The sequence below is a fragment of the Echinops telfairi genome, unplaced genomic scaffold (assembly GCF_000313985.2).
Source record: "Echinops telfairi isolate 266 unplaced genomic scaffold, ASM31398v2 ScPeMD7_1;HRSCAF=3_0, whole genome shotgun sequence".
Taxonomy (NCBI): Eukaryota; Metazoa; Chordata; class Mammalia; order Afrosoricida; family Tenrecidae; genus Echinops; species Echinops telfairi.
The window spans coordinates 53,216,366-53,237,182 of record NW_022103896.1 but is presented as its reverse complement, the minus strand read 5'-3'; the positions used below and the strand labels follow the sequence as shown (position 1 = coordinate 53,237,182).

Here is a 20,817-nt window from a genome sequence, read left to right as displayed (position 1 = left end):
TAGCCAGCAGCCAAGTCCTTTCTCTGGTCCTCAACCTCTAGCCATGTGGTCCCATGGCTTCTGCATCCATGGTCCAGGAAGCCTGCCTGCCACTGCGCCTCTCAGCTTCGTAGTCTCGGTGCTTCTGCTCCATTCTGTCTCATGGTCTGCCTGCCTTGACGGCTGGTGTTGGCATGGCATGGCCTCTGCTCACTCAGCCGCTTCAGGCAGGGATTTCAAATATGCTCCATTGCTGGCTCTTCTTCTTTGATAGTTATTCCCAGGGATTCTTTCTTTCTGAATTGGCTTGCTTTTGCAATCAGGGAATGGCAGCTAAAACTGAGACCAGTCCCCGCTATTTATTTTTAACAGATCTCTTTGTGTGGTTCTACCCAGTCATTTGCTGGAGATACGGAGACATGGATAGAAGAGTTATGTTTAGAAATTTCACTTTACTACCCTACCCATGAAACATTTTGCATTTTAAACAGTGTAACTTGTGAACTCTCCAGAGAGGTTGTAAGGAACAATACTTATATCTGACCAAGTACATGAGTTGATTTATTATATAGGATTATCTTTGGATTCAGAATAGTTTATCAGTTTCTTTCTGGCAGTAATAACATAGCAGAACCATCCTACATTAAGTCCACTCTTGGTTCATGAAAAGTATAATACTGAGTGTTCATTTTAGAAAGCTTTATACCACTATTTCATTCTTCCCATCTCGTTAAGGTGTCTGGACCTCTTAGTCCTAGAGTATATCATTGTTTTAGTAGGCTGGCAAAAGTATTCATTGACCACGGGTTGTCAAGTACATTATAGATTCACTTGTTGTTGGTAGAGGCCCCCACTTGGTTCTGCCTCATAGTAGAGAGTGAAGCATTACCTGGGCCTGCGCTGTCCTCACAATTGTGATAGTTGAGTCCAAAATTGCAGTCACTGTGTCATGTCAGCCCATCACAGTGTTGCTCTTCCTCTTTGTCACCCTCGGCTTTGCCAAGCATGATGTCCTTCTCCAGGGACTGGTCCCTCCTGGCACATGTCCACAGTACATGAGATGACATCCCGCCATCTTCCCCCTAAAGAACATCTGGCTATACCTCTTCCAGCACAGATCGGTTCATTTTTCTGGCAGTGTTATAGACTTGCCAGTGGGAATAAATGCCCTCTCCACCTTTGTTTCATATTTATCCCTGTTGGAAATTTCAAAAGGAAAACAAAATACACATAAGCAGAACTAGAAACAAATGCTCCACCATAAATAATCCCAGTGACGTACAAAACAATTGTAAGAAAACTTACACCATTTTGAATTATAATAATGGTTATAGGTAACATTTGTGCTGAATATGTTTTGGACACTATATGCTTTAAGTGATTTAATCTCACAATTCTCCTATGGAATGGGTACGAATTAGGAGTCCTCTCCCTGCCCCTTTTCTTCTATTGAAGGACCTGGAGCACAGAGCCCCGGCTGCTCTCCTTCAGTGCTGTGTCTCCTGACTGTGCACTTTGCTTCCCTCTTGACTTTGATGCATTGACGATAGTGTCACAAAGCTGTACCTGCCCCTTTTCACGCTCTCATAGGCTTGAAACAATCTGACCTCCACCTGTGCTGTGTCGGGACTTCCACTGCCCTCACGTTGTTGGCCTCTGCCACACAGCTGTCTGGTCTCCCAGCCCTTGTTAGGAGGGTGAGCCCCGTGCCCTTTACTCACTTTGGTTCAAAGCAGTATTCCTTTTAAATCCGACTTCAAAAACCATTTTTTCTACCTTGTTGGAAGTTGTAGCAGTAGTGAGATTGTAACATATTACATGTCTAGAACGATGGGAACCCTGGTTGCAAAGTGGTTATGAGTTGGGCAGCAATCAGCAAGGTCCACAGTTTGAAACCACCAGCTACTAGGTAGGAGAAAGATGAGGCTTTCTACTCCCATAAACAGTTACAGTCTCAGAAATGCACAAGAACAGTTCTACCCTGACTTACAGGGTGGCTATGAGTCAGTTTCAACATGTGGTAGTGAGTTTGGGTTTGGGTTTATCTAGAGTGGGGACAATATTATTTTGATTGTTAAGTGGCCAATTGATCTAAAATATCTATTATAACCCTTGGGTGCCAAATCAGTTGTATGTAGAGTAGAACATTTTTATGGATTTACAAAGTAATTATCCATTTTTTTACCTGAAATCACAACAATGCTGGTATTCCTGTGAGTTTGATAGTTTGCCATAACAACAACTAATGAAACTTAGGGAAATACTTAACTTAATGATTATAAGTTTATTATAGCAAGATATAAAGGGGTAGAGGGATGTAAAGGGGTAGAGGTTTGTAGAGTGGTCTGGAATGATTTCCAAGATCCTAGAGAGAGCCATGCTTCCCTCCCACATGCATTGATGTCGTTCACCAACCAACTGGAGGGACCAGTCCCTGGAGAAAGATCATCACAGAAGTCCATGGGATCTCTCTGTCTAAAACCTGTATTGGGGCTTCATTATGTACACACGATTGCTTGGATCATGTCCCCCTTCCCTGAGGTTGGCTAATGCCACAGGCTGGGTCTTTTTGTCATCGCTAGCGCTCACCTGGATCACCTCAGAGCATAGCTGGTCAGGCCTGATGGGGAACTCTTACAAATAAAAGACATTTCAACCACTCGGGATATGTTAAGGTTTATGAAGAAATTCTCAGGAATCAAGGAAAACTACCTATTTGATTTTCCCATAAAATTAACCCTAAATGGAGTAGTGATAAAGACAAAAGGGATGAATGAGCACATTTGCTGTTAAATAAGATACGAAAAGTAAAGTTTTAGCCTTGAGCAGAATGATGCCATTGAACATTTATTTTTCTAACAGTTTGCTTCATGTGCTATGTTTTGCTGCTCACAAAGACTTGTTTGTTTCTTGTTGGACTGGATTATATCAGATAAACCTCTTTTCCCATTTAAAGCTGTTTTGCTTTGAAAAAGACTGCTGCTAATCTATTCTTTTGTAGAAACTAATTTCTCCACTACTCAAGAGTGAAAATTTAAGTGAAATAGTGTTTGTAAGTGAGCATACTATCGGAGACACCAGAATTTAGCGTCTCTGTTCACATACTTATTTGATTTTCCCCCGATCTCTCAGTGTTGGGTACAGAGTAGCTCTGTAAATATGTTGTTTCTTGAACTCGTTATTGATCATCCCTTCCCTAGAGCCTTTCTCTTCACTGTTAAGAGAACTTCATTGACTTGCCTCTTACTGTTTTGCACAAACGATTCCTCCTTCCCACCATTTGTCTTTTTATTTCCCTCTTTAGAAATCTACCCAAAGACCTCATTACACAGTACTCTCTATCCTGTATGCTACACAGAACTTTGATGTTTAGTCTACTAATAGATTTTGTTCAATAGTCTATTCTCTTTACAGTTTTGGCTCATTTTTTGGTCCATAGTTGAAATGTGTGAATCACACTTAATGTGAAAATGAAATTATGTCACCAGGCCCCAGTACTGTGTTATTTCTGTGTTCCTGGATTTTTTTTCCTCAACACTCTCAGCAATATATATACTTCCCATTATTGGCAGAGTTCTTTAGATATAACCTACCATTTGCAGGAGGTAACAAAAAAGAGGTAAGGATTATTTTTAAGTTTGCGTATACAGCCCATGTAGACTTTCCCTTAGAATTACTCATTCAAAAACTAAACATTTGTATATCCTAATGCTTCCTTATGCTATATTTTTCATCATTTATGTGCTGTTTATTCCTCAGCTATGAGTAACTTAAAAGTAATTAGCCATATTTTTTAGGCTCTAAGTAAATATAGTTGATTAGTTAGTTGATTTCTCCATCATTACTTGGTGGATCATCTTACTCATTTCCTCTGTTCAGTTAATGGAGCGTCACCCTCACCTGCACCACCCGATCATTCAGCCGCCACGGGGACTGCCATCGCCTCTGAAGAAAGCGCCTTGTCTTCGAGTTCCACTAGTGCTGCTGTCGAAGATCCTTCCGTTCAAGAAACACCAACTTCCTCAGAGAACACTGAATGTATGCCTTCTACCAGTGCAGCATCGCAGCCCGAAGCGAGAAGTACATCAGATCCCGCCGCCTCCGGTTCTGGAAATAGTTCTGTGGACGCAGCCAAAATAAGACAGTCAGATGGGTGTGTGGAGCCTACGCGGCAACAGTCTGGACATAGCAGCGCGGAAACTCTGCCGTCCGGGTACGCTGGGTTTCTGTTTTAATTTAATGTAGATCTAAGTAGCAATATTTTTGAAACAGTGTGAATCTGCTTATAGAGTGTATGCAGGTAAGTCAAAAGATATTGCTATCAAAAATGCATAGAAACCGTTATTACATAAAAAATATCAAAATGTCAGGCTGTTATTTCTTGACATGGCCTCCCTTTAGGGTTGTCCATGTCTGGCGGCAGTGTTTTCGTTTCTAAGCCTCCCAAGAATCCCCTCCCCGGGAACACCACATCCAAAGGGCAGTTTGGGCATGCTCAGAGGATCAATGTGCCGGACAGACGCGAGTATAAGCTGAGTGTTTCCAGCACATTTTTACTGCCGTTTTTGTGTTAAAATTAGGTGCTTCGGCAGATATTGGGTCGACTATATACAGTAGGTTCCTTTCAAATGTTCTTTGAGCTTGGGTAACAAAAGTCGGCAGCAACAAGATCAAGGCTGTAGAGTAGATGGAGTAAGGGTTCCCATTGAAGTTTTTGTAGGCCAGCCCGTGTTACTTTTGAAAAACAAACATGCGTTGTCATGATGGGCAGAAAAATTTCCCCAGGGCAACGTTTTTGACCTTTTCCTCACCAACTCAGTCTCTGGTTTTCCTAAAAACTTCCTTCATACGAAGCCCCCACGACTGGCCTGTCTTTTGTGAAAATCTCATCAAGACCACCCCTTGAGCATCCCCAGAAAACAGTAACATAACTTAGTGGCTTTTTCTCTCTCCTTGGATTTGAGTGCCCTGGAGATCCCCTCAGAAGCCACTGTTTTGGCAGCACTTATTTTTTGAAGGCACCCTAATGAAATCACACCAGTGCCTCAGTCATCGGCTTTGGAGCCTCAGGTCCTGGTCCCAGATGCTGGTTTGGAAACCGCCCCCCGCGCATGTGTGGGCTGGAACCCAGGTGGCAGTGCTTTCTGATGACCCGGCCATGCCTAACGTTGTCCCTAGTTAGAATGTGAATCTGTAAGTTACTGCTTCAAAATACAGTGTCTGCTGGCACTGGAAACAGCTGTTCGTCTGGTTGAAGTGAATGCAATACGAAGGGAAAGACCAAATAAACCTATGTTAACTTGTATAAGTCCTTCCCAATTTGAACAGTAGGTTATTTTAACTTTTGCATAAAAGTGACAGCAACACTATACGTACGTTAGCCTCAGTTCCCCAGCTTTTTCTGTGGTCTGCTTTCTGGTCCACACGCTGCAGAACAAGTAGCGTGCGTTTTCTCAATTGATACCGGTGCTGGGGCAATCGACTAACCCAGCTGGTTGGCTCTATTACCAGCTCAGTTGCTTTTCATTACTGTTAAGTAATTCGTGACTTTTAATTTCATACTTGTTTCACTCTGTTTTCTACAAGGAGTTTCTGGGAGTATTCTGTGCATGTGTTCTGTTTTGCCACCTCTTCCCTATTTGCTTATCAGTGTTGTTTTTCTCTAGTTGGCTGACCTTTGTTTACTCCTGATGGTGCACCAAAGCAACTCCCTAGGACAAAGTAGAACTTACTCGGTAGGGTTTGCAGAGAAGATCGCCACGTCTTTCTCTCTCATGTGGCTGGTGGTTCAAACTGCTGACCTTCCAGGTAGCCGCTGAGCACTTAACCAGCATGCCACCACGCCACCAGGGATGCTTTACTGATGGTACTGATAGTAATTCATGGTCTAAGCCAGGGGTCCTCAAACTTTTTAAACAGGGGGCCAGTTCACTGTCCCTCAGACTGTTGGAGGGCTGCACTATAGTTTTAAAAAACCCAACTATGAACAAATTCCTATGCACACTGCACATACCTTATTTTGAAGTAAGAAAATAAGTAAGTAAAAAGCACCCGCGGGCTGGGTAAATGCCCTCGGCGGGCCGCATGTTTGCGAACCCTTGGTAAGCCCTCAAGAAACATGATAGCTTTAGAAAGTTCGTGGGAAAATTCCACTATTTTTTTTTTCTTTTAAACATTTTATTAGGGGCTAATTCCACTATTTTTTAATTCTACGTTTCCAGTAACTTTTAAGCACCTCACAAATTCACTATGATTTGAAAATCCTGTAATGAAACTATGGAAAGTCATGCTGCACTCTATGATAGTAGAGCATGTTGTGATTGGTTCACAGCGTCAGGCTGTACTGGTAGCTGTGGAAACTGCACTGCTGGAGGCTCCGTATGTGCTCATTGTAGTGGCTGTCCACACCCCTCCTACTTTGTGTGCTGCAAGTATGGTCATCGGATTTTGCCAACTGCTTACTCTGGTTTCTGCTTGGATCTTTTCCTTCAGGAGCTTCCCCTGGTAGGTCCAGGACTGATTGCAGGAGTTAATATCTAAAAAGTACCACGACCAACAAGTTTTGGAAACTTAATAAGTTTGGGGTGGGATGGGCTCTTGTTTTGCACAGTTAGGTTTTCAAACTGCAGAAAATAGCCCCTTTGTATATACTCAGGTATATATTCCTGAAACATTTAAAACGAAGCTTCATGTTTAAACCCTTCCTTCTCATTAACTTTTATTATTACACAGAAACAGATGACATGAGCGCAAATGTTACTTACATTCAGTGAAATTCTTTATAAGAAACATCAAAATTTTATAGCATGAATACTCCACTACAGAATTTCATACCATAGTGATATTTGATACATAGGTTTAAATGAAACTTATTACATGGAGTTATAAACCTGGGTGTCTTTAATATTCATGGCTACAACTTAGCATTTTGTGACTTATATTTGCAAGGTCTGTCTTCAACAAATCATTAAAAAAACTTTAAAGATAATTTTAAGTATGTATGTGTACACTATATTTACAGAATAGCTTGAATATATATATATATGGTCATGTAAAAATGATATAAAGGCTCTCATTTTAAAAACTTCAAAAAGAAGTAAAAATCAACTTGAGGTACCTATGGTTAAGAGTAAGGAAATACTTTTGATTCATTCTACATGAAAATTGAAAATAGGAATATTTACCTCAAAGTAAACCAGCATTATTTGCATCTCTTCTACATTAAGGGAAGGCTGAAAGGGAAGATGCAATGTGAGCAAGTAGAAAGTTGGGGAAATGAAAGAACGAGAGTTTGGGCCCCAGCTTAGCTGAAGGATCCAGGCGTAAGCGTGCAGAGAAAGAACCACCGCAGCGCCCAGCAGAGAACGAACGCTGCAGTGATGGAGCAGTGTCCCCGAGGGGTCTCCCACAGCACGCTCCGCTTTTCATGGGGATGGGGGGCGGGGGGGATGACAGTTCAGTGCAGTGGCCACCAAGAACTCACTCACAGACAGTGCTCGCGATGACGGAAATTATTAGGAAAGGTAACAGGTTACAATTCAGGTGGAAAACCCTCAGGATACAGTTGTTCAGTCAGGACAGCCTTTTCTCTGGTTTTTGGCCTCTCAGCTACACGGCTCATTGGTCTCTGGCCTTGCTTGTGCGACGTTGAACTTAGTTTAGGGTTGCTAATTAAATGTCCAAAGTGCACGCCATTCCCCTATAAGCCTCAGCTCTGAGGCACTGCACTCCGGCTCCTCAGCCCCATCTTCATGGATCAGCAATCCCAGCCCCCTTCCCCAATTAAGTGCCTAGAGATATCCTATTCCATAAGCCAGCCCCCTGCCCAAAGCACTCAGCCCACGGGCTCGGTAGGCTGACCAGCATCCCCTTCGGCCCCACTCCCTGGCTCTGGTGCTGCTGGGGCTGCTCCTCTGGTGTCCAAGCTGTCTCCGGAATCAAGGAGGGTTTGCGTGGGGACCCCACGCCCTGGGGATTGTGCTGGTAGTGAGAGCTCCGCCCCCTGCTTCCTGGATGGCTGACTTTATACCTACCCATCGGGATGGCGGTGACCCAGAGCTGAGTCAGATACTGCAATCCGTGCCTGCCCCTGCCACCTCAGCCAGACCCTTTTGGGAAAAGTCATTTGGTGGGAATAATGAAAGCAATAAACTGGGACAGACAACCGAAAAGTGGATGAAGGGAGACGTCGGACAGGGCAAGATATGACAAAATACCCATTTATAAACTATCAAGGGCACATGCGGGAGTGGGGAGCAGGGAGGGAGGGGAAAAATGAGGACCTAATGTCGGGGGTTTAAATGGAGAGAAAATGTTTTGAGAAACGATGTACAAATGCGCTTTACACAATTGATGTGTGTATGGATTGGGATAACAGTTGTATGAGCCCCTAATAAAATGTTAAAAAAAAAATTAAAAAGAAAAGGTAAACAACTCAATAAAAGATAGACAAAGTAGGATACTCAAATGGCCAATAAACATTTGGAAAGAAAAAAAAAAGAAAGAAAGCAATAAATTATTCACTGCGCTGCAGCCAACATATATTCTTTGGAATAGTTTCTCCTAGAATCTTTTAAATACGTCGTTTTGAAATAATAGACACACTGTGGGTATTTGCGTCATTGATATTACATGCTTTGACCTTAAAATTAGACTGAAATTCTATTTTCTGATAATTTGGAATTCTGAGAAGTAGTAATTTTTTTAAAGTATTTAGGTATTATGTGATTATGCTACCCGTTTCCCAGTAACTGGACTTAGTATTTGAGTTTTCAGTATTGTTAGTGAGCAGGGAGTAATTAAGAACCCAAAAAGCACTGATAATTTGAAAAGGCGAACTTCAAATGACAGATAACCTTTCAGAGTAAAGCTTGGCTGTCACATTCCTGATGGTCTGGTTGTCCTGTGCGTCTGTGTTCTACTTCTACTTTGTGTCTTTACTTCAGGTGGGAGCAGAGAAAAGACCCTCATGGCAGAACCTACTATGTGGATCACAACACCCGAACGACCACGTGGGAGAGACCACAACCTTTACCTCCGGGGTAAGGGATCTTCTTATGTTTTATCACACTTGTAACTTTTGTTAAAAAATTTCAATTTAGTACAACATAAAATTCTATAAACATATTAAATTTCCTTACTTAGTTGACTTGCCTGTATGAGTAGTGAATGCTTACTAAATGCGATGTTATTATTATACTGTATTTTACAGTTAGATAGTCTGAGGAGATTGTCAAGCATTGGCATGAATTGCTTAGTGAGAGTGGTTGCAGAGTTTGGTCCAGATTTGGTCCCTGTCATTTTTAAGAAGTGAAAGGCATATTTAGGGCAAGTTAGGCAAGTGATATTGCTATCCCGCGATAGCAACATGAACAGTGGAATTTCATGAGATGCAATAAGTAACGCAGAAACGTTAGCGTGTCGGGATGAGAGGTGAACCACAGGGCACACTGGGGACTGGTCTCGGTGAGTTGGCTCTCACTGGTGCCTTGAAAGGGTCCCCTGGGAAAAGAGGCTGGAGAGGCGGGTAGGTTCATTTTTACACCAGGCCAAGTAGCTGTGACAGGTGGGATGAGGTGGCTCCATCTGTACCACAGGAAGATAAAGTGATAGTAGTGTAATAGCAGAGAAATGAGTATAAAAACGTTTTTCTCCTAATCCCTGTATACACAGTTTTAGTCCAAATTAAACTATTTTTAAGGAAGGGTAAAATTTCTCAACTTTGGGAGTGGCCTCAGGTCAGGTAGCTAAGTACGCACTAAGCCCGCTCCATACGTAGTCGAACAAAGGGAGGAAGGGGAATCTGGTTGGCACTGGCACTGCTTTTAGGGAGCCCTTACACTCCCCCTAGAAGTAAATGGCAAGGTGTGTTGTAGCGGTTTATCACGATTCTGAAGCCTATCAGCGTATGTATCCTTTTACGTTACTTTATCATGTCTTGGACCTGCTGTTTAAATTGTTTGAGTGAAACATTGAGAGGTTATTGTTTTCTGATTATTTAACTTCATTTGGATAGTTGGGAAAGACGGGTTGATGATCGTGGAAGAGTTTATTACGTGGATCATAACACGAGAACAACCACGTGGCAGCGGCCAACCATGGAATCTGTTCGCAACTTTGAGCAGTGGCAGTCTCAGCGGAACCAATTGCAGGGAGCAATGCAGCAGTTCAACCAACGATACCTCTACTCGGTCGGTAATCTGTAAATTATGCTAATGATGCATTCTCCCGCCAGCATTTGTCCCCTTATACTCTGGGGTTTGATTTATTTTGTTTCTAATCTTAGGGACTCCGTCACAGGTATTTCTTAATAAGCTTTGATAAATTACCATTTATGATACATACACTTGTATAAGTTCTACATGTTACTTTTTAAAATAATATACAAACATAACTATAAGATTCATTTTTTAATACATATTAAGAATAGTTTTATAACAGTGTCTTTCTTAAATATGTCTTTACCAATTTCTCATCCTCCACCTTTAATTATAAACACTTTGCTTGCTTCAAACAAAATCAGTGACCTTGTGGATTTACTTAGGACGAGTCTGTCACTTTGTAGTTATTTCTGTTACACCCTAGCTTCGGAGAAGCTCCCTGAAGATCCTTCTAGCATTCGGCATGGTTTTGTCCCCAACAACTCAGGCTCTCTGGACATTCAACAGTTGTCGGTTGTTGATTTTCGTAAGCCAGCTTCTGCAAGACCCACCGGGGGCCTGCTGGGCGGGTTGGAGTTCGGTGGGGAGGAGAGAGAAGGTGCTGGGCAGTCCGGGTGGTGCAGAGAGGCGCCGTGTAGAACCTCAAGATGTAGAGACTACACGGAAAGAACATTTCTATAATTCTTTCTTCAAAATCCTGCCTCAGGCTGCCTCTTCCAACTCCATTTTCTTCAGAGGTTAAATTAAAAATCCCTACAAGGGCGGGAAGGGAGCAACCCAGCTTCCACAGCACCTCTGCTGCCCCAAATGCTGGCTCTGGCCACTTGTATGTACCGAAATCTGGGGTGAGGCTGCACCGTTTAGCTGTGTGGTAACCCTGCCCTACATTAAATAAGCAATTGCCTGCAGTGTCTGTCAGGTTTGGGGGAGACCTACGAAAACCTTGAAGAAACAGGACTGAATAATAAGAGAAGGGTTGTGTGTGGCAGAAGTGTCCTGCAAATATCAGAATATGCTACTTAGAAAGACTTGGGTGGGTTGTGGTTTAGTAACCTGGTACCACACCAGACCTGGCTCAATGTGCAGGGTAATGGTGTGTTGGCTCGGTAGTGCCATCGAATGCCCAGATTCTCTACCCTTTGTCCTGTCCCCATTGTGTCTCGTGGCTGTTACTTTGAACGTGGATTTCACTTCCACAACCCAGGCAAGAAGCAAGATAAAGAAGAGAGTTTCCTAGCACACCCATGCCTGCCTTTTCTTGGAAAGGAAGGCCTCCCTAGTGGTTTCTTCTCATACCACTGTGGCGGCGACTGGTCACTCAGCCTCCCCAGCCACAAGCAGGGCTTGAGAGTGAATTAGTCTCAGATGGCTACAGTGCCACCCCAAGCACAACAGCAGCTTGGTTGTCAAGGAAGTAGATATCGAACATACAATTGGTAGCATTAATTCCAAGGTCTGTAAAATATCAGGGAAAACGAATTTTATCACTAAGAAATGATTCTCAAGTAGTGATTTTTGTGTTTGTCGTGTTTTAAAAATTGATGGTAGAATGTTTATATTTTCTGTAGAACCTCTTTCTAGGTTTTAATAAAATGTATAAGACTAAGTACTTTTATGTATATATGAATATATTAAAGATACTGATATTGAGATGTATATGAGTTTAGTTGTATGAAGATAATACTGGACTTTAATATGAGGGGGCTTCAAAATGTTCATGGAAAATGGAATTAAGAGCCATTCTGTTGAGCTGCAAAATGCAAGGTCAGCAGTTGGAAAGCACCAGCCGCTCCTCGGGAGAAAGATGGGGCTTGCTCCTCCATAAAGAGTTGCAGTCCTGGAACCCGGGGAGAACTGTGAGTCGGCACCCACTCAACAGGAGGGCGGTCTGTGGAGAGTGCTTTTTCCATGAACGTTTTAGAAGCCCCTCCATGGTAGCTTTAATAAAAGACATTGTTTTTAAAGAACACTGCAATAATTGTTCAATTTTTAAATAAGTCATACTGCCTCATAAGACATGGTAAGTTTGTGTACCTTGTTCTTCAATCTAATCTGGCCAGCCTGGACTATTGTGGAAGAACTGAGTGGCTATAATTCTGCGGATGGCCCAGGACCAGATAGCATTGTGTTCTCTTGAACATAGGGTTACAGTGAGGCTACAACCAGCGCAACAGCACTAAGCAAGTCAGACCGCTGCCAGGGAGGCGAAGCCAACCCATAACTGCCCCTTGTAGGGTTTCCGAGACCGTAAATCTTCATAGGATCACATAGCCTCTTGTCTCTCCTGTGGAGCCAAAAAAGCCAGTGTGTTTGAGCCACGGACCTTGCAGTTAGCGGTCCAAAGGCTAAATGTCACACCACCAGGGCTCCTTCACAAGAGGGGCTAAAATACTGATTTTAATGTATCTTCTTAGTGGATTGACTGCTCTTGCATCATGACATTTTTCATACTTTCGTGACTTGGAATTATTTTGCCCATGTTTCTTTTTATCATATTTATTAAATGACAAAATGATTCTGACAAGTGCATCTCTGCCTTTATATTAAAATATGATTTGTTTGTGTTTTTCCTCCTCCAAACCCCTCTTCCCATCAGGCTTCGATGTTAGCTGCAGAGAACGACCCCTATGGGCCTTTACCACCAGGGTGGGGTAAGCTCATACGTTGTTTTAAATATCTACAAGGTATGTATCCACTAAAGAATTACTAAATGCTATTATGTGCACCTTCTTTTTTAGAAAAAAGAGTGGATTCAACGGACAGAGTTTACTTTGTGAATCATAATACAAAAACAACTCAGTGGGAAGATCCAAGAACGCAAGGGTGCGCATGCCGGGCAGCCTTGTTTATGTTAGCCTTGTCTGCTCTCGACAGACCCGAGGGATGCTTTCAGGGCCTAGAAAACGCTTACTCTGTGCTGTAACGTCTTCTCTTTTAGCCTGCAGAATGAGGAACCCCTGCCAGAAGGCTGGGAAATTAGGTATACGAGAGAAGGTGTTAGGTACTTCGTTGATCATAACACAAGAACAACAACATTCAAAGATCCTCGAAATGGAAAGTCATCTGTGTAAGTAAAAACCTGACACTCTTCTTAAATTACTCTGCAATGAAGGCACGAGTGTTAGTCTTTAGTTTAGCCTCAAGTGTACCAACAAAGCTTACTTTCTGACTCTGGAAAACCCATCAAGTACACCTGGCTTTATTCTCCCCGTAGCAGAATACATTTGTGGAATATCATTCCTTAGTAATAACACCTGCCTTGAATTTCGCTAAGCACCTTGCATAGAGCCAGGGAGGTTTCCCGAAGCTTGTGGGAAAAGAGAATTAAAAGATAATGGAATTTTTCAACACACTTTTTCAAGCCCCATCTATTAGCTCATTTTGTCTTACAACAACCCCTTTAAACTGTTAAGTGTTGGTACTGTCCCCACCCCACTCCCTTTCCAAGTGAAAACTAACATGTAAGGAGTGTAAGAAACACATGCAAAAATCCTCGTGGTTAGTGATGGAGTTGGGTTTTACACCAGACAGTCTGTCTCCAGAGTCTGTGCACAGTCCAAGCAGCCACATCAGACTGCTGTGACATCGAGGTGGAGATGGTCAAAGAAATTGCATTTTCTAAGTAAAGATGTCTTATTGTTAAGTATAACCTTATTGTTATTGTTAAGTATAACCGCTTTGCTTCACTGAGAACACAGAATCAAAGCAGGTCATTTGCTGAATCCCACCATCATGCCCTGTCTGTCTGCCGCATCTGTCTCCCCTCGGTTTCTACAGATGAGCTCTCACACCTCGTTCCTCAGCTGGGGCACCACTTAATTCTTCTAGCAGTTTTCACCTTTCTGGCATCCCTTTCTTTCTCAGTTGAATTATTCTCATCAGTATACACACACTGACATGTCTTCTCCTAGAACACAGCAGAAAAACAACGGTTTTTCAAATCTATTTAATGACCGTTGTTTTTTAATAGCATTTTCTGTGTGTGTCACGGGTGAGTTTTCACCCGGCAGTGTAGGTTCCCATTCAGTAATGTCTTTGCTGAGCGCTTTAATGTTGCCTTTATAGGAGAGTCACTGGAAAGGGTTGTCTCTGTGTTACTTCTCATTCCTATCATAAACTGTCTCCCAGGAAATTGTGCTGACACTGAACTTGTCATGTGCACGGGGCCTCTGGTTCATCCAGGGTGGGTGTTGCAGTCCTCAAGCCATTTGACTTTTCAGGAGCCTTGAACACAATAAATCTCATCCATATCAAAGTGGTCCAGAGGGGCCTGCATTTTCCGCTGCTTGCCTGGCCTTTCTTCTTCCTTGAAATAGCACCGCGTCCTACTTGTCTCCTCAGCCTCTCAACATTGAAGCCCAGAGCTGCCCTGGTCGCTCCCTTCTTATCTCCCCGCTCTTGGGGACACTCATTTAGCATCATACTTTTCAAAAACATCTATATCCTGATGACTTTCAACTTGTAGAGCTAGCCCAGGCCTCGCTCCTGAAACTGCTCTATGTATTCTGCTGCCCTCTGTTGTCGCCACTTGGGTGCCTAAGACGAGCTCCTGGTTGATAGCCCCCGGAAACCTGCTATGCCGGCAGTATTCGCCATCTCAGTGGGAAGCAATCCCAGTCTTCCATGTGCTTAGGTTAGCAATCCTGGAATCGTCCTTGAACGTTCTTTCTCCCTCACTTCACCTACAAACCAACGAGAATTCTGGTTACCTCACTCTCAGAGTACATGTGGATCCAGCTGTGTCCCACCGTCTCCACCATCACCACTTTCACCTGGGGCTGCCATAGCCTTCCACCATTCTTGTGCTACTTTCGACCCGCGAGGCTCATTTTTAAGTTTAATTTTAATAAAATGCAAGTCATTTTTCTGCATAAAACCCACTGATGACTTTCATTCAATCAATGTAAAGAGAATAAAGTCCTTAAAGTGGCCTATCAGGCCTCACAAGATCTGTTGGCCTTGCCATGGCCGACAGACACGGCCTTGCCAGACCGGATGCTTTTCTCTCGTCCACTCCATCTGTGCCCAGCTCCACTGGCCACCTCGGTCCCACTGTGCCTCCGACACCTTCAGCACCTTCCTCCTCCTCTTATTCCCTCTTGGGAGACTCTTTCCCAAGGTTTTCTTCAAATATTACTTGTTCTGTGAGCCCTATTACTCTGTCCTCTTTCTCTCTCTCTTTTTTTTTTTTTAAGGTAGGAGTGAACACACTACACAGGGAACCCTGGTTTACTTAGTCTATATATTTGTATATTCTTTCTCAATAGCAAATGCAGGCTATTTCATGGTGTTTTATTAACAACTAATGCTCTCAGTGACTAGGACAGCACCAGGTACATGCTGTGCACCCGGCGCACATTTTGTGGAATGATGGTTTTCACTGGAGCAGGACAGCACAAGACAACATTTTCCATCCATTCCAGAGTGTCCCTGTGTTTATAGAAGTTCTTTGTGTCTGTCCTTTATGGCCTTGCTCTGTAGGCAAGAGGCCCAGGTCATATAAGAAGAGTAAAACCTGTATTCTCCCTCCCCCTTATATATATAATCATATCATTACATAGTTCAATCACATCAAGCAAAAACCTATATTTTTAGCTGCCCCCACTCTGCTTCTTCCCTCACTTAGCAGCTGAGCCAAGTGACTCAGGTGCCAGCCGGCCTTAGGACTTTGCTTTTGTCTCAGTTTCGAGGTAGATTCTTAGGAGTAATAGAATTTCCCTCTATCTAGAGCTTCTGTCCTTTTAGATTTAAGGGTACTGAAGGTGTTCTTTGAAATAATCAGTAGTAGACTCGAACACTTCAATTATCTACCTGTTTAAAAGTTCAGGTTCCTCTGTATGTGGATGTACAAATGCACTTTCCTGTTGCTCCAATAACCTTCATTGCACACGCTTCTATTGTCCCACTGAATCAACCTCTACCTCCCTGTCAGTAAATAACGGCCCAGTGCTTCTTTCTAAGACTCTTGGGTACTCGAGTTCATATTGAATACTAAATATTCAACTTCATGACAAATTTATATATGCTGTTTGTTTTTGTTTTCTTACAGAACTAAAGGTGGTCCACAAATCGCTTATGAACGCAGCTTTAGGTGGAAACTTGCTCACTTCCGTTATTTGTGCCAGGTACTACAGTGGTAAATAAGTGTTATGTTCATAATCATTCGCTCTTCATGTACACAGTACAGATATGTAACTTACATGCTATTACGATGTTATTTTTGTTTCTAGTCGAATGCACTACCCAGCCACGTCAAGATCAACGTGTCCCGGCAGACATTGTTTGAAGATTCCTTCCAACAGGTGGGGAAGCTCTGTGAGAATGTAACAGTGCTCTCTCCCCGTCTCTGCATGTCTGAAGAGGGAGTTGTAGAAATTTCAAACCTTCCATGCACGGCTGTCATAATGGCTGCCGCTCGCCACTTCCTGTGGTCGTTGTAATAATCAAACCTGCCGGGTTTTGAGCGATCACCCTGTGCTTGGCTCTGGCATCTTCCGTTTATTGTTTCATGTAATCGATCCTCACAAGATCTCTCTGAGCTGGTGCCTGTCTTTGTCTTCATGTACAAGTAAAGGGACTTCACTACTTTCGTGTTCCCATGGCTGTCGGTCGGACTCTGACACACTCAGTTCACACGGACTATGGAGCAGTCAGCTCTCCGTGGGACACAGGAATTCTACCACGAATTTAGATGTATGCTTACTAATATGTAAACTGAAAAAGAGTTTGGAACTAGCTGATCCACTTGGACACTCATTTTGCTAAGAATGTATTGATTTATTGCTGTGAATTTATCAACAGCAAAAGTTTTGATGATCACTAGCAAATAAAAATCAAGTTGGTAGGTGCTGTATTCCACTTGAAAGTTTCTTTAGTAGCCCACATGCTACACGTCACCTCCTGTAGGTTTCTTCTTCAATGCCCTGATCTCTGAGAAGCCTGCGCTGAACACACTATGTGCAGTAGCTGTCTTTGCCAGCCCAAACACACAGGTGCACTCTGTCCATGTGTGGTACTTGATCCGCTCCAACATTCATCACCAGCAGACAACAGATAATTGCTTGGTGTCTCTTTCTCTTTGCTAGACTGTAAGTCTCCTGAAAGGAAAAAATATTTTATTTATTGCTGTTACGCACAATACGTATAGTAGTACTTAACACAGCGCAGATATTAAAAAAAGATTTGGTGATTTTATTACATGAATGTAATATGTCCACATTTCCTAAATTATCTGCAAAATATTTAAAGATAGCAAATTTGAATGTTGTTAGTTCCTTTTTCCTGATGAAGGGAGACTGTTTCCTGTTCTCTCCTGAGTATTCGAAGGGCATGCACAAGTACAGAGGGATGTTTACCTCCTCTGCTTATTCAGGCCGAGTGGAACAACGCTCTGAAGTCAGAGAGGCAAACAAACCGTAGCTCACTTTTACTCACTGTTGGACTTTGATCAAATTAGTTGATGTAGCTATTTCCCGAAGAGTGTTGCTTGTTTGAGTTGAGGCATGCATTCATCCCAAAATAAGGAGGTGTCAAATGGATCCAGGCCCGTTTGAGCTGTGTTATAGTACGCATACAAATTCACGGTGTTTTTTCACTTTAGTTTGACTGTGGCGTGTAGGCCTGGGCCATGACCGCCCTGAGGCCGAGCCCTGCTGGTGTGCTGCGCTCTGATCCAGCCTTACTGTGGCTCTAAGACATGGCTGGGGAAAAGCATTCATTTTTATCTGAAAGTAAAAACTACTTCCTTGTAGCCTTCATGTAAATCAAATTACTCAACTTTCTAAAATTTGGTAGAGGTGATTTTTAAGATGAAATTTGTCTATAAATCTATTCTTTGATAAAAATGTCTTTGTTTTGCTGATTACTTTTTGGGTGAAAAGAATGTGTGTTATATGCAGGGAACAACACAAGATCTTTGGCCTCTCATAAGTGTCACTAGTTAGAAAAACTTACAAGTCACCATAAAAAGACCAGACACTGTCTTCAGATGAGTGGAGATAGGGAGTATTTTCTCACCCTAAGGAAGTTCTGTGCCAAAATGATGGATAAATGCTATTTGCTGTTAGGATGAAGGAAGAGACTATGAAAGTGAATAAGAAAGATGATAGGATAGGTCTTTTGTTTAGTTTGTGAAGCAAATTGGTTGATTTCTTGAATTACAGACTTTGTTGTATAAGAGAAGGAAGTTTTTAACTCTGAAAATGCAGATGAATTGTAAACTCATTTTTTGTGAGTGAAATTTCTACTATGTAAACTATATTTTTATTTTCATAGATTATGGCATTAAAACCATATGACTTGCGGAGGCGACTGTACGTAATATTCCGAGGAGAAGAAGGACTTGATTATGGTGGCTTAGCAAGGTAAAATTCTTAAAAATCGCATCAATGCTTTGAAATAAGTGTCTTATATACAAAGGATGTGTACCTGCAAAAGCTCTATGGATTGGCTTGATTATGGGTTTTCTTTCTTTTTGATTATGGATTTTCAATAGCAATCCAAACTTATTTTTCAGAATAAAAATTTAAGTATTCCATAATTGTAGAAGTAGAGGTCATTTCTAATCTTTGTTGTCCTTCTGTCCATTTTCTAGGCATACATCCTCACATTTGTGGTTGTAGGCACAGGCGTGTTCACAGACACACATGGTTGCTTGGGGGTGGGGGGTGCCCAGTTTATACATGCACAACTTTATTCCAAGAAAAATATGTTTAAACATGGGGTTGAGTCCATGTAAATACTCAAAAGTGGATTAGGGCTTCCACTGTAGACCAGTCTTCTGCAAACCAGGTGCTCAGAGCTGAAGTTGTAATCCAGCCCTTCCTTTGACGGTGAGTCTGATTTGAAACCCTTCTGTCGTCCTTCGGTTGGTGTGCTGCTTTTCCCAGACCAGGTGAGGGCTCCTTGAGACGCCCTCTGCCCAAGCTCTTCCTAGATGGCTCAGTTCTCTCCCCTGGGGCCGATCTTCCCGGAGCCTTTCACAGAGGGAACGGAACTTGGTGCAACTGCTATTTGAGGCTAGTGACTGACGCTGTGTTTCATTTTGTGAATTGTTACTTGTCAGTTTTCAGCAGACTGTACAGGGTCTAGACCGTTAACTATTTCCCTCCCTTTCTGCCTTTCAGACAGTTTGCTGTGGTATTTTAGAAAGAGTGTGCCCCCAGATTGCCGGGCCAAACCCAGCATGCATAGTGGCATTAAAAACTTTAAATTAATAACATGTAAAAATCATGAAATTTTGCCTACTGCTTAAGATTTCTGGCTTCTTTATAAACATCAGACCTACATTCCTACCTTTTCACATGGTAACGGTCGCCTTTCCGTTCTAGTCCCAGTGGCCCAGGACCAGGAGGACATGCCTAGAAACACTCTTTCCCTGAAGCCAACACTGATTTTTATTAGGGTTTGTGGCTAGTAGAACATTTGAGGGCCACCTGGAGAAGGCAGGTTTTTTTTTACTTCTTTACTGATCTGAATTTGGAACCTTCCTTTAGAAGAAATGGCTCTAAAGAACCCTTTGAAAATGATTTATTTTGTGGTATAAATACTAATCCTTTCCCTAGTTGGATTTTCTATATTAGACATTTTTAAAGCAAGGCTAAAATACATGTTAAGTTAGGAAATGGCTTCTCATGCTAAAAGATTTCACCTTGTTCATTTCAGTGATTCCACCTTGGTCCGTTTTTAAGGAACTTTTAACAATAAAAGTTAAAACTCTTTTATAGCAATAATACTGTACAGTGTGTTCCTTAGTATCACCAACAAATATTTATTAAAACCTGTAAGGTCTCCGGTTTCAAAACTATCTAAAGACGTGAATTTTGCCTTTGAGGAACTGACAGTCTGGTAGATGGAGCCACTTACGTGCTTAGAAGGAAACCGTTATTTTAAGGTTGTTTCCATGAAGTTGTGAGTAACTGACAGGAACAAGAAGCTCTATAGGAATTTACAAAGTGCTGAGGGCTGGGATCTAGACGAGCCAAGTGCAATTGAGAAACGTAGAGGTAAGTGTGTTATGTGTGAGAAAGTTTGGTTTCAGCACAGGAATTGGCAGGTAACCTTGAAGGGAAGGGCAGGTCACAAATGGCTTAACTGGAAATATGAGGAATCAGGCACGAGCTAACAGCTATGAGCACTGGCAAATTATATGTGCATGTGTATTTAAGGCCTGAGTTCGAATTCACATATTTATGAATGCAAAAAACCTTAAAGTTGGTTTCTTTTCTTACAGAGAATGGTTTTTCTTGCTTTCTCATGAAGTTCTGAACCCCATGTACTGCTTATTTGAGTATGCCGGCAAGAACAACTACTGCTTGCAGATAAATCCAGCGTCAACGATTAATCCTGACCACCTGTCTTACTTTTGTTTCATTGGTCGCTTTATTGCCATGGTGAGTTCTTGACTCAGTTATTTTCTTTACTTAAGCTTAGCTTATTTTAAAAGTATTTTACAATATACTTTTAAAAAATCACGAGCCAAGGATGTTTCCTTAGAGAGACTTTAAAAACATCGTAGTTGGGTTTTCGGGGGTGGTTGGAATGCCTGTACGGCATCGAAATGATGATGGTGAGATTGCTTCGTGCCATCACGTAGTGTCCTCAGAGCTGGGTGAGATTGCTTCGTGCCATCACGTGGCGTGTCCTCAGAGCTGGGTGAGATTGCTTCGTGCCATCACGT

At 42.3% G+C, this 20,817-nt stretch overlaps 1 protein-coding gene across 1 annotated transcript in view; it reads left to right on the top strand.

Annotated features, from left to right (window-relative positions):
* WWP1 (WW domain containing E3 ubiquitin protein ligase 1) overlaps positions 1 to 20,817 on the top strand; it is a 72,963-nt gene that overhangs the window by 26,871 nt on the left and 25,275 nt on the right. The window contains exons 8-17 of the mRNA XM_045288896.1: positions 3,859 to 4,192; positions 8,925 to 9,020; positions 9,995 to 10,169; positions 12,736 to 12,790; positions 12,878 to 12,962; positions 13,078 to 13,206; positions 16,189 to 16,264; positions 16,370 to 16,441; positions 18,414 to 18,502; positions 20,371 to 20,530. Coding sequence (XP_045144831.1) covers positions 3,859 to 4,192; positions 8,925 to 9,020; positions 9,995 to 10,169; positions 12,736 to 12,790; positions 12,878 to 12,962; positions 13,078 to 13,206; positions 16,189 to 16,264; positions 16,370 to 16,441; positions 18,414 to 18,502; positions 20,371 to 20,530 — 1,271 coding nt within the window. The remainder of the gene's footprint in view (positions 1 to 3,858; positions 4,193 to 8,924; positions 9,021 to 9,994; positions 10,170 to 12,735; positions 12,791 to 12,877; positions 12,963 to 13,077; positions 13,207 to 16,188; positions 16,265 to 16,369; positions 16,442 to 18,413; positions 18,503 to 20,370; positions 20,531 to 20,817) is intronic.